The sequence below is a fragment of the Eptatretus burgeri genome, chromosome 9 (genome assembly GCF_056783735.1).
Source record: "Eptatretus burgeri isolate ZD-2024b chromosome 9, Ebu_testis_v1, whole genome shotgun sequence".
Taxonomy (NCBI): Eukaryota; Metazoa; Chordata; class Myxini; order Myxiniformes; family Myxinidae; genus Eptatretus; species Eptatretus burgeri.
Window position 1 is genome coordinate 48088333 of NC_140969.1, and position 13060 is coordinate 48101392.

Below are 13060 nucleotides of genomic sequence, written 5' to 3' on the forward strand. Positions count from 1 at the left end.
GGTTTTACCCAGCCACAGATTTTACTACTCCCCAATTCCGATCTCCCAATAGCCAAATCAAATCACCGACAGTAACAGGTCAAACATTACACTGGGCTGCATTTGAAATATTTTTTCAGAGGTCTAGGTTTTCTCAACGGTTCCTATATGTTTTTTGCATGCTGAATTCAGAAATGTATCTAATTTCACTCAATCAGGTCAAGTTTTTTTCAAGGGAAAAAAATAATCAAAATTTGTTTTTTTAATTAGCATTTTAAAAATTCAAAATCAGACTTATATTGACAGAAAATGTACAAACTATACATATAATGACACACGAGTACCGTTAATGTGGAAGAAAGTGCCTGCTCAATTACTTTCATTTCAATTTCAGAAATATATAGATAAATCGTTATTTCTGGCAACACCCAACTTCAGTCGCTCCAGCAGTCGCTGTTTTCCTTCGTCTTTTTAATGTTGAATTTCACATTAACGGTACTTGTGCATCATTTTATATATAGTTTGTACATTTTCTATCAATGTAAGTCTGATTTTGAATTTAAAAAACAAAAATTTTAATTTTTTTTTCTTTAAAATTGAGATAGCATAAAAACTTGACCTGATTGGGCGAAATGAGATACATTTCTAAATTCAGCATGCAAAAAACATGTATGAACCGTTGAGAAAACCTAGACCTCTGAAATGACGCAGACCAGTGTTATTGACAAAAAAATACCAGGTATAAAATGAAATGATCCCATCTTGTATATTATTTCCGAGTTTGTGGTTTCGTGTCGCACTATCTTCGACTTTGTTCTGCGCTCGAGTAATGTGACATTCGGCTTACATTATCTCAAAGACCATATGAGGTGCACGGCACAAAAAAAGTAAATAAAATGGTTCTAAAACAGTGAAATCGTATTCCACTTACTGCATTAAAGTAAAATTACGACTGATACTCTGCATCAGTTGCTTTCTCAAACACACCCACCCCAATATGTCGCGCAGAGCGCGGGTTATGCTAGTTTAATTAATTATAAACAAACTAGTTCGCAGATATCGGGATATGACGTCTTGAGAAATGGTGTTTCCTGTTTGGAATGATTGGAATGAATGGAATGTTTGGAAGTATAAATCCACTTCAAATTTCAAGTCAATCAGATGAAATTTAAGGATTTTAGAAATCTCACCAAAGATGTTGACCGTTGGCCTATATTGACTTTTTCACCTTAAAAGCAATAGGCTTCTTATTATGACAAACTCTACCATGTGGTGAAGTTTCATGAAGATCGGTTGAAAATTGTAACCTGTCGGCGATAAACAGACAGACAGAGACTGAATAACAAAATCGACTAACCAATATACTTTAAAAAATCTTCGATTTTGCAAGTAATAAAACACACCCATGTCCGAAGGAAGCGGTTCAGTTTGGCATTTTAATATGAAATAGGCAAAACCAATAAACGAATGAAACCCATTACATTTACCCTTGAGAACCAAATAGAATTACCCTATACAACACTTCGGTTAGAACCCTCTAAAATTACCCTTCAGAATGCCCTTGAATTACCCTTCAGAACACGCTTGGACTTACCCTTCAGAACACCATTGAATTCCCATTCAGAACACCCTTGAATTACCCTTCAGAACACCCTTGAATTACCCTTCAGAACACCCTTGAATTACCCTTCAGAAACACCCTTGAATTACCCTTCAGAAACACCCTTGAATTACCCTTCAGAAACACCCTTGAATTACCCTTCAGAAACACTCTTGAATTACACTTTACCAGCCTTCAGAATTACCCTTTAAAATCTCCCTTCAGAACACTTTATAACCCATTAGAATTACCCTTTAGAACCCATTAGAATAACCCTTTAGAATTACCCTGAAGAAGAATCCATTAGAATTACCCTTTAGGACACTTTATAACCCATTAGAATTGTCCTTGAGGACACTTTATAACCCATTAAAAATACCCTTTAAAACCCATTAAATTACCAATTGGAACACATCAGAATTACCCTTTAGAACACTTTATAACCCATTAGAATTACCCTTTAGAACACTTTGTAATCATTAGAATTACCCTTTAGAACACTTTATAACCCATTAGAATTACCCTTCAGGACACTTTATAACCCATTAAAATTACCCTTTATAACCCATTAGAATTACCCTTTAGAATTACCCTTTATAACCCATTAGAATTACCCTTTAGAATTACCCTTTAGAACACTTTGTAATCATTAGAATTACCCTTTAGAACACTTTATAACCCATTAGAATTACCCTTCAGGACACTTTATAACCCATTAAAAATACCCTTTAAAACCCATTAAATTACCAATTGGAACACATCAGAATTACCCTTTAGAATACTTTATAACCCATTAGAATTACCCTTTAGAACACTTTGTAATCATTAGAATTACCCTTTAGAATACTTTATAACCCATTAGAATTACCCTTCAGGACACTTTATAACCCATTAAAATTACCCTTTAAAACCCATTAAAATACCAATTGGAACACATCAGAATTACCCTTTAGAACACTTTATAACCCATTAGAATTATCCTTTAGGACACTTTACAACCCATTAGAATTATCCTTGAGAACACTTTATAACCCATTAGACTTACCCTTTATAACTACCCTTTATCATTAAACACAGTGTTTTAGAAAGGTTCCTTTTCTTCATTTTTGACGGATGGATGGATGGACAGACGGACGGATGGACAGAGCCAAATACTGAAATGGCTTCACTGCTTAAAAATTCTCATTCCTCTCTGTGCATGTGCGATGGAGACAAATTCAGAGCCAAAATACTGTTAAACAGCAGGTTTGTTTTCCGATTCATGTTCCGATTAGTGTTCGAAATATAACATTCAAATTAAATTGATTTGCTCCACGATCAAAAACCGACATTGATAGATGGACAGACGTGAACCAATTGCTTAACCCTGCTTTTCGCTTCACATGTGCGGAGTAACAATATGTTGAAGTTACCAGTCAATGGACAATTAATGTTGAGCAGTACTTGAGGAAAATTAGTCTTCAACAGCACCAACAACACAATTCTCGAATGTTAGCACGAGCCGATGTTGAGGGAAAGAATCCACAAAACATCCACAGCAGCAGAACACAAACCAAAGGAAGTCCACAAGACACAACCCCCACTCCACAGCCTGTGATAATGCTTTGGGGGGAACCGCCGGTATAAAGGCACTGACTAAGCATCCCGCATATGAGAGACAGAATAATGGTGTTGCACCACCACAAGGCAAGCTTCACAACGGAAAGTACAAACGTGAAAGAGTGATTGCAGCTGGATACCACCACATTATTCCTCTGGGGTGCAGCCCTGCTTCTTGCAACAACTTACATCCACTCTCGTGTCTTCCGGTTTCATGAGGCTTTACAATAGACTGCACGAGACTCCCTTCTCCTCACGGCTGAATGAGATCTCATTTCAGGCGAAGACAAAAACGGGTCCGTTTGGTGAAATGCGAACCATCAACAGAGCATTTACCATCATTTCACCATACTTGTTTCACTCACACATCTGTAGTCCTCGATCCATCGGCACCATCTGCTGTCACCAAGTCCTTGGTCTGCTGTCACCAACAGCACCATCTGCTGTCACCATCATCCCAGTTGAGGTTCAACACCCAGGCCTGTTCTCTGTTTCAATGTCCCTCCTCCTTCTCAGTGGAAAAGTATTCCTCCAGTAATCCAGGTCATGTGAACTCACTCATGTGGCTACCAATACCAAATGAGTCAGCCTATCAACATAAGCCTAATAACAAACTATTTCATATACACTTCCTCTTCATGCCCTCCTCCATGTCTCCTGCTCACCTCCTCCTGCTCATCCTCATATTTTAGCAATTCATCACATGTATTTTTTATATCTTGTCATCAGGTTCATGGTTTCAAGCAAAAATAAGTAAAGAAAATTACCCCCGTGTGGGGGTGACGGTCATCTCTATAATACCACAGGTTCTCAATGTTCAGTTGAGGTAACCGCGAAACAGTCCCAACTAACTGTTTAGATTCAAATAGTTCACAGAGATACACTAGGATAATACTACTAATGACATAATTAATAAATATGTATTGTTCATTTAGTATCCGGATGAACACATCAGAATCACCAGTAAGTGCAATACGTCGTTTTCCGGTCCGTCCACTCCCTGGGGACATTTCACTTCCGGTTGTAGAAAAAAAAAAAAAACGAAAAAATAGGCTTAGCTCTCGGAGATTATGATAATCCTGTAGATTATTCTTCACTGATTACACTGAACAACAAAAATTTTTTACTGGAGATGTGTAAAGTGATTTAGACTAATTTGGGTACGCTGATTTCAAAAATCATAACCGTTTTGCTGTATCACGTCAGGATTTTCAGTTAAAGAAATATTCCCATTGCCTAGAAGTCAGAATTTCAATGAAATTTACAAAAATTCATTTATTCATTTATTTCATCATGAATGCTTCAAAATTATAGAAATTACAGAAAAACTCCACTAGAATGTAATTAAAAATGCTTTAGGCATTTGGCTTTGCGTTTGTGCTGCTCTGTGTCAGTTTCACGATGCAGGAACCAGCAGAAATCGCCCATCATGTTCGGGTTGTGCCGCCCTTGGTAACGCGTCTCCATGAGTGAAATCTCTTGGTGGAATCGCTCGCCGTGCTCGTCCGAGACTACTCCCAAGTTGTCAGGGAAGAAGTTCAGGTGCTGGTGTAGGAAATGGATTTTCAGGGACATCCTGGAGCCAAGTTTCCTGAAGGACTCCAGCAGCTGCTGCACTATTTCTTCATAGTTGTCCGCGCGCTCATTCCCCAAGAAGTTGTCCGTCACAGCTTTGAAGCTCCTCCACGCTGCCAGCTCTTTGGGGTTTAGAGTTGTCGGAAAAGTTTCGTCCTTCATAATCTGTCGGATTTGCGGTCCAACAAAGACACCAGCCTTGATCTTGGCCTCCAACAAGGTGTTACCAAACTTTTCCTTGAGGTATAAAAACCCACGCCCATTCAGATCCATTGCCCGTACAAAACTTTTCATCAAGCCGAGCTTTATGTGGAGTAGTGGAAGGAAAACCTTGGCTGGGTCGACAAGGGCAACATGCTTCACGTTGTGTCGACCAGGTACATGCTCTTTTCGCTCTTCCCAATCTTTCTTCGTCCAGTGATTCTTGTCGTCTCTGCTATCCCAGAGACAAAGGAAGCACATGTATTTCGTGTAGCCTGACTGCAGCCCTAACAACAGCGCCACCACTTTCAAGTCTCCGCAGATGTGCCAGTTGAAGTCATTGTACTTGATGGAATCAAGCAGCTGCCGCATAGTCTCATAGGTCTCTGTCATGCCGAACGCGTGAGCCAGTGGGACTGATGGTTTCTCATTGCCATTGTGGAGCAAAACAGCCTTCAAGCTGTTCTTCCCCGAGTCGATGAAGAGGCGCCAGTCTGCAGGATCGTGATCGCACCCAAGTTCTTTCAACAGACCGTTGATGTCACTGCAGAATGTCATCGTGTCTTCCATCTCAAAGAACTCAGCCATGTCTCTGTGACGTGCTCTGAACAAGGATATCTTGGTGTTAGGTTCAAGTAGATTCCACTGCTGCAGCCTTGATCCAAGCAGCTCTGCCTTCGCCTTTGACAGCGAGAGATCTCTTACAAGATCATTTAAGTCTCCCTGGTTCAGAAGGTGTGATTCTTGAGTGTCGGGTTCAAAAGGTTCATCATCACCATCCTCTTCACCACTGCTTACAGCTATGTTCTGATCAGCTGGAGGTGTTGGAACGGGGTTCTCGTCATCACGAGGCACAGGTTTACGAGCAGAGACGCAGTCAGCGTACTTGATGTGACCTTTATTCTTCTTGTTGAAGCCGGCGATGCTTGTGCAGCAGAAATAACAATCATCATGATGATTCTGCGGCTCACGCCATATCATGGGCACCGCAAATGGCATGCTCGCGCGCTTGCCCACCAACCACTGAGTCAAGGTTGTGTGACAGCTTGTGCAGCAGATGTGTGGTGCCCAGCTCTGTTCTTGGTCCCCCACCTTACACCCGAAGTAGTGAAAGTAGGCGGCCTTCATTTTCACTGCTGTAGATATACTTCGCTGTTGATCTTTTTTGGTATACCGACCACAGACATAACAGAAGTTGTCAGGATGATTGGTACAGGAACGCCTACTCATCTTTATCTGAAAGAAAGAAATATAACACAAGTTAACAACAATTGTACGAAATAGACATGTTAAAGACATATGTAAATTTCATTGAAATCCTGACTTCTAGGCAATGGGAATATTTCTGTTCCTGAAAATCCTGACGTGATACAGCAAAACGGTTATGATTTTTGAAATCAGCGTACCCAAATTAGTCTTAATCACTTTACACATCTCCAGTAAAAAAAAAATTTTGAAATTTGTTGTTCAGTGTTATAATTCAACTTTCAGAATGAAAATTGGTCAAGTATATATAGAGATATTGAGGTTTGAAAAATCGTTAGAGCGAGCAAATTCATTAATTATTAATTGCACAGAAGTTTCGTGACACTGCACAAAGTAACATGTCAGGTATGAAAAAACATTTTGTATGCCAGATTCATTAATTATTAATTTATTAATTATGGAATGTACTCATTGATATATTAATCAGAAAGCCCGAAGCATGTAGCATAATTTATCACTTATCCCCTCATCCGGGATCCGTGGATTCGCCCCACAACCTGCAGCCCTATGTCCGCCGGTGATCATGTTAGATATCGGCACGATCGAGAGGAGCCTGCGAATCATCCCTGCTGATGCATTGAATTGATGCAATCGTTCGGCCAGAATATTCGTTGTCAAGATGTTGCGTGATTAAATCACCAATACAGTCACTCAAATTTATACCGCCGACATACTTCTTAACAATCACCTTCGCCCCAGAAACCACAGTCAATCTGAACCACGCTGGCCACTGCTCAGACGCCATGACCAGACTACTGCGCAGTTCGACTGCGCAGTTTGGTTAAAGATGACTCGGCATTTTGGCGCGCGCGCACGAAATTATATTTTGAAAATACATGCCGACATTTACATTTCGGGTTTTGAAACTTTTGCACCTTCGGCGGAAAATGTATAAATATAAAAGGCTAAAAATGTGTTTTATATTTATATTTCATTTCTCCTTCGTTCCTTCTTTGCGAATCGCATCGGCGTTTTTGGCCATCTTCTAGATCACGTGACGATCAAACAGGAAGGAAATTCAAAAATCTGTCCGGTTAGATACAAGATAATATTTTTTACTATCATAAACAATAAACAGTTGCCGAATATCTTGTAGAATGGCAGACGCGATAGATTTTGAAAATGGTGATTTTTATAACTTACGTGTCCTCGTCGCTGACCTTGAACCCGGACAAAAGTTATATCGTTGTGCAACACTCATCGACCTCTACCTACATACTATGTTTCATCAAGATCGGAAAGAAAAATTGTTGACGGACGTACGGACATTTGGTCCGGCTTTATTCGGTCATCTCGGTAGAGATGACCTAAAAAACTAAATAAAAAGAGCAATCTGAGATTGCACACCCTCACCAGGACAATTTTTGTGTTGGTTGTGTGCTTTTGCATTGTGTGGTATGTGTGCTGGTGTGTCATGCAATTAATAATAGACCAAATTAATATATTCCAAAATGTAATAAGTCCTTAATTACTAGAGATACTCACGTTCCAATGGTATGTAATAAATAGGCATACGCTCAGTGTGGACAGACACACAAACAAATGGACCCAAATACAATACCATCTCCTCTTGCAAGGGTAGTTATGAAAAAAAATCACGTGCCTTGTTTATCTTCTACAAGATTAAAGAATGACCTGTTGCACTAATATCAAAGCATCAATGACAACAGAGATTGCAAGTTCAGTGCCAAGGCATTTAATATCAATCAATTGCAAAGATAAAGGTTTAAGCAAAAAGAACACAAACCTATTTTAAGGTATTCAACAAAATACGTGGCACATAATACATATATTTGGGAGTTGTATGTACAAAATAATGACGTATAAACAAAATAATTGGATCCGAGTGCAAAATGGCTGGGCAAAGTTGAATCAAACTTGTTCAAAAGTAATTCACCGCACGAGCAACTTGCAAACCTTGTTGAATTTTCATTGTTTCGTGTTTTTGCTGCCAAAAACAAACAACCAATCAAACAAAAAACGTCCACACAAGTTTCAAATTATAGTTGGTTTGTACACCATTTCATTCCCGTTGATTAATTTTAAAAACACACAAAAGACATTAAAAAAAAAAGAAACTGAAAATTCTTCTTACCATCTCCGAAAGCAATTTGCTCTCTTTGGCTTCGAGATCCGTCTTTAAAGTTTTTACCTAATGGGATTTAAAAAAATATACATATATATATATATATATATATATATATATATACATATATATACATATATACACACACACACACACACACACACACACACACACACACACACACACACACACACACACACACACACACACACACACACACACGCACACGCACACGCACACGCACACACGGTTTTTAGCACTCCCATGTTGCTTTGAATTAAAGCACGAGATATCACAAGAACATTTGGAGAAAGAATGACAATGCAATTAGCCCTAACAATTTGTTTCAAGTTTCTGCAGAAATTGAGTTCGTCGAGTTATTGCTCCCGATTTACATGCCTGTGGTACAATTGTAGACTTGCAAGATATTTGTTTCTGTTCTGGGTTGTAAATTTTAACTTTTATCCAATATTGTATATTAATACAATACGATTTTTGAAGTAAAATTGATAGCTTTTCTTTTTTTCCAACATTCAAACGGAATACAACAAAATTTGTTCCAGCTTCTTTTTTTTAGGCCCTGGAAGCAAAAATTAAGTCGTTTTTATTTACTTAGCCCTGACAGCACATAGCCGTAAGGTTATCTTAAAACACAAGATGGTACATACCTTGTCCTCATAGGCGAAGGTTTCTTTTGCAATGCTGTTGTCCATGTTCACCACTTGTTTCAGCATTTTCAATCTTGGGAAGGGGAAGAGGAAGGGAAATCTTTTTCACAAGTTGCTGGGACACCCATTCGAGTTGATCATATCAATATCACATTGAACCCAGAAAGCATATTATGGAGAACAAAGTAACAACTGAAGAAAATGAACCATACATTCAAATGATGGAGTTCCTGTTAACTTCTGATGTGCGGATGAAAACAAATGTTTTTACTTCTGCATCTTTTAAAGACAACATGCATAATGGCAACAACCAACCTCTCTTCTTGCTTGGAAGTGAAGGCTGAAAATACTCTCATCTGCTCCTTCCAAAATTTCTGGGGAGAAAAGTTACTTTGTTAACACAGGGAACGTGGACCATGTGTACGAAATTGTTTTTGAAGAACTGAACAGCTATTCACTAAAGGTGTGTTGGGTGCATAAATCACTGAACATGCGTTTTGTGATCATACATCGTTGGAGGCAATCAAAAGCACAGCTTCGAAGACGAAGAAGACGAAGAATCCTTCCGCATCACTATCCTTAATATGGGACTGCACATTACCTGTGCACTGGATTTTAATTAATCTTCTTGGAGAGAGGGAACCACATGCATGTGCAAAAGAAAGTTAGGTTGTAAAGGATCTGCATTGCACGCGTTTCATTAGTCCACATTCTGGAGAGTTAATAGACATACGTAGGGCTGTGGTCTAACAAAAGTGCGGAATGTGTGCAACGACAGTTATCAATACTTTTTTAGGCATTGCTTACTGATATATTTTGAAATTAGTTGCTGTGGAGACAAAGCTAGGGTAATTCTTCAATATGGTAGCATGTGGTTAGCCTAAGCAGTGCAATACCTTTCTTTATCAATTTGTTACCAGGAACATTAAATTCAACGAAAGATAAAGTGAAACTCAAAAATTAAAAAATTTGCAAACAGAAATCATATTGCCTTGATAAATAACAGACCATCTGAGCTCCACGTTTTGGAAAGAGCCTGTATGTACAGATACTAGATTAAAAGCTACAACGTAGCCACAGTGGAGCATGGCATGATGACTTAAAAGGTATGCACTCTCACCTTTGAGTCATCTATCCTGATTTTGAGTCTCCACCCAACTCTCTCTCTCTATCGAGTGCAGCCTATGGCTGCTGGTTGCATCATTGGTTGGGACGCAACTATGCCGCTGATGCAGTGTCCCCCTTACCAGTGCACTGGTACTCATTTTGCTGACCTCGTAAGGATGACAGGCTGAGTCAACCTCCTGGTGTATTAATTCAGCGGCCAATAGGGTTTGAACTCAGGACCCAAGTATCCCAAGCCGCCACCCGAACCACTAGGCCAACACCAGGCTTACCACCCAACTATAAACTGTCAACCTTGTGGTTCGCACACAGGGCACTACATCAGCGTGCACACGGTCCATCTGGACGATTGGTCGGACGAACAGTCTGCCCGCACTGGGCAAGTTAAAGATCATATTGTGTCTTAATGAAAGGGAAGGTGAGTTATTACCAGTATCAAGGCCAAATTCCAAATTCCTGCAGAACGGATGGCACGTTGGCCCCGATGGCACAGAACACGATGGCCGAGCACGCAAGTTCCAGAAAGACTTAGGCCAGAAGGTCGGCACCACAAGTGTGTGGGAATAATTAGGACCATTAAAGAAGAACAACAACAGAGCCATAGAGGCCAAACGGTGAGAACACTGGACTGACATCCCATAGGTTTCATTCAAATGTATCTGAAAGCAGCAAAATGAGAGAGTTAAACTATAATCTTATGGAACCCAAACTAGTCCCAAGGGAAGTACCATGTTGCTATTGAATTGTTGGTAAAATCTAGGTTGTTCATTTTTAACCTTAATGAGAGGAAGTAATCCACTTGCCCCACCTTTTTTTCGTCCTATTCATCTGGAGTAATCCTTGACCATCTTGTCGCTTTTAGCATCTCTATATATCAGCAATTTCAACTCCCAGTGGCCCAAAATTAAATGGAATTAGTTTTATACCTGCATCAGTACCAAACCACAATGACACAGATTCGTAAAACAACAAAGAAATCTCACCACTGAATCTTCCTCGAGCTGTTTCAACATCTGACAATCCTTATCAGCACTGTGCAGCTCACGCAGAATCACCTTCTGCATGTCTTGGAGTTTCTCACGCCTACATGGTCATGGCCAAATGATCCACACAATCAAAAACAAAGCACAACAAATATAAAAATGTGCTCCCACATAAAAATAAAATTAGAAAAAAAAACTTCAAAAGTTTATTGGCCTTTTATGGTGTTTCCATCTGAACACAGCTTGTGAGGCTGAATTTCCAGTTTCAAATCGCATATACTGTTCATTTGTACGTTTTTATTTTGAACCGGCTGCCTGCACTGGGGATGTTAAAAATCCCATTGTATCTTCATGAAAGGGTAGGGTAGAAAATGAAATAATGAAATGAAATGGTAGATGAAATGAAGATAATGAAATGAAAGGGTAAATAGTGAAATTATCACCAGCATTATGGCCAAATTCCAAATCGAGCCAGTCGAACAGACTCGGTGGTGTAATAGCGAGAGTCATGGGCTTCGATTCCGGGGGGGGGGGGGAACATGTCCCTCCCACTTTTTTTATTACCATGGTGGACAGAGTATATTCTGTCCCCACCCCCCCCACATTTCGAGTCCCATGCCTATTTGAAAAATGCAAAAAATCAAGCAATTGGTACGCAGCATTAAGCCTCCGTTGCTATTCTTGTCATTATACCATGCATCCCCATGCTGTAGATATACCTCATGTACTGTGCATGTACTGTACGGTGCATATAGGGGTTGACGGTAGTGTACATGATGTACACTACCGTCGCCCCCTATATGCACCGTCTCTTCCACACACGGTGCTGGCTGGCCGCTCACACCCACTGACGGCAGCTGTCGCTCACACTCATACAGTGTACATGGCTGGAAACGAAACTAGGAATTTCCAGTAGGTACCTACGTTGAGCATATGCGTTCGTCTCAGCGATGTGTCACAACCTGCGTCACTACAGAATGGGGCACAGGTCATTAGACGCCTTACATGGAGAAGCAAAATACCAAGATGCCTGGGCACACCTTTGGAGAAGGGTCCAGTTACCTGTCCCCCCACATTTTGGCTTGGATCGACGCCCTTGGCTAGAGCACTACTCTGAGTCTGGGAGGTCGGCAGTTCAAACACCGTCTGAATCATTCCAAAGACTTTAAAAATGGTATGCACTACCTCATTGCTTGACATTCAGCATTTAAAAGGTTAAGAGCATGGACATGAGCAGGTTGGAATCTATGGGGAGGAGGAAATTCCTCCTTAGGAAATGCCCTGCTGAGTGCCATTGTTGTGGCATTTCTGGTACCCAGAGTGCCCCAGGAAATGATGGCACTTCCACTAAGCTCAGTGGCTGTGTTTGTCTTGTCAAACAGTCTTATGTTGTGTCTCGTGTATCCGTTTGTATGCCAATGTGTGTGTGGGAGGCAGCTCCACTATGAGCCGAAGATAGTTTAAAAAAAAAAAATTGATCCTCAGCTCACAGAGGAGCTGGTACAGAAATCACATGCAGGACAAGGACATTTTAGGCAACAGAGAACAAAGCATAAACATATGGTATTTTGACCTGAGTTCCCAGCATTGTACACAAAATGTCCTTGTCCTGTGTGCAATACAATATAAACACACACACACACACACACACACACACACACACACACACACACACACACACACACACACACACACACACACACACACACACACACACACACACACACACACACACACACTTCTGAATGAGCATTATGTGATTGTGAAAAATTAATGATAACGAGAACAGCACTCAGTAGAGCACACAACTCCACCAGGCTGAACAGTTTACGTTTTGTATCCGACTGATAGGTCGGATCTGTATCCAGGCCTTAACGAAAATCGAATCGATTCGTCCTCGTCACCAACCCAACCTGTACTCCAACTTTTGTCCCAATCAGTCCTTAACTTATTGAAATATCATGCTATTCATCTTTTT

General features: G+C 40.2%; 2 protein-coding genes across 7 annotated transcripts in view; one reads left to right on the plus strand and one right to left on the minus strand.

Annotated features, from left to right (window-relative positions):
* LOC147020088 (very long chain fatty acid elongase 5-like) overlaps nt 1-13060 on the plus strand; it is a 39685-nt gene that overhangs the window by 15491 nt on the left and 11134 nt on the right. The gene's annotated exons all lie outside the window — the stretch shown is intronic.
* LOC147020089 (uncharacterized) overlaps nt 7902-13060 on the minus strand; it is a 190478-nt gene continuing 185319 nt past the window's right edge. For 5 of the 6 annotated variants that reach the window (XM_085895125.1, XM_085895122.1, XM_085895127.1 and 2 more), the window contains 5 exons: nt 11083-11182; nt 9290-9348; nt 8975-9047; nt 8316-8372; nt 7902-8168 (listed from right to left, as the gene is read on the minus strand). In XM_085895125.1, the coding sequence (XP_085751251.1) occupies nt 8103-8168; nt 8316-8372; nt 8975-9047; nt 9290-9348; nt 11083-11182 (355 nt within the window). In that variant the 3' untranslated portion in view covers nt 7902-8102. The remainder of the gene's footprint in view (nt 8169-8315; nt 8373-8974; nt 9048-9289; nt 9349-11082; nt 11183-13060) is intronic. The other variant, XM_085895126.1, reaches the window with a different exon arrangement.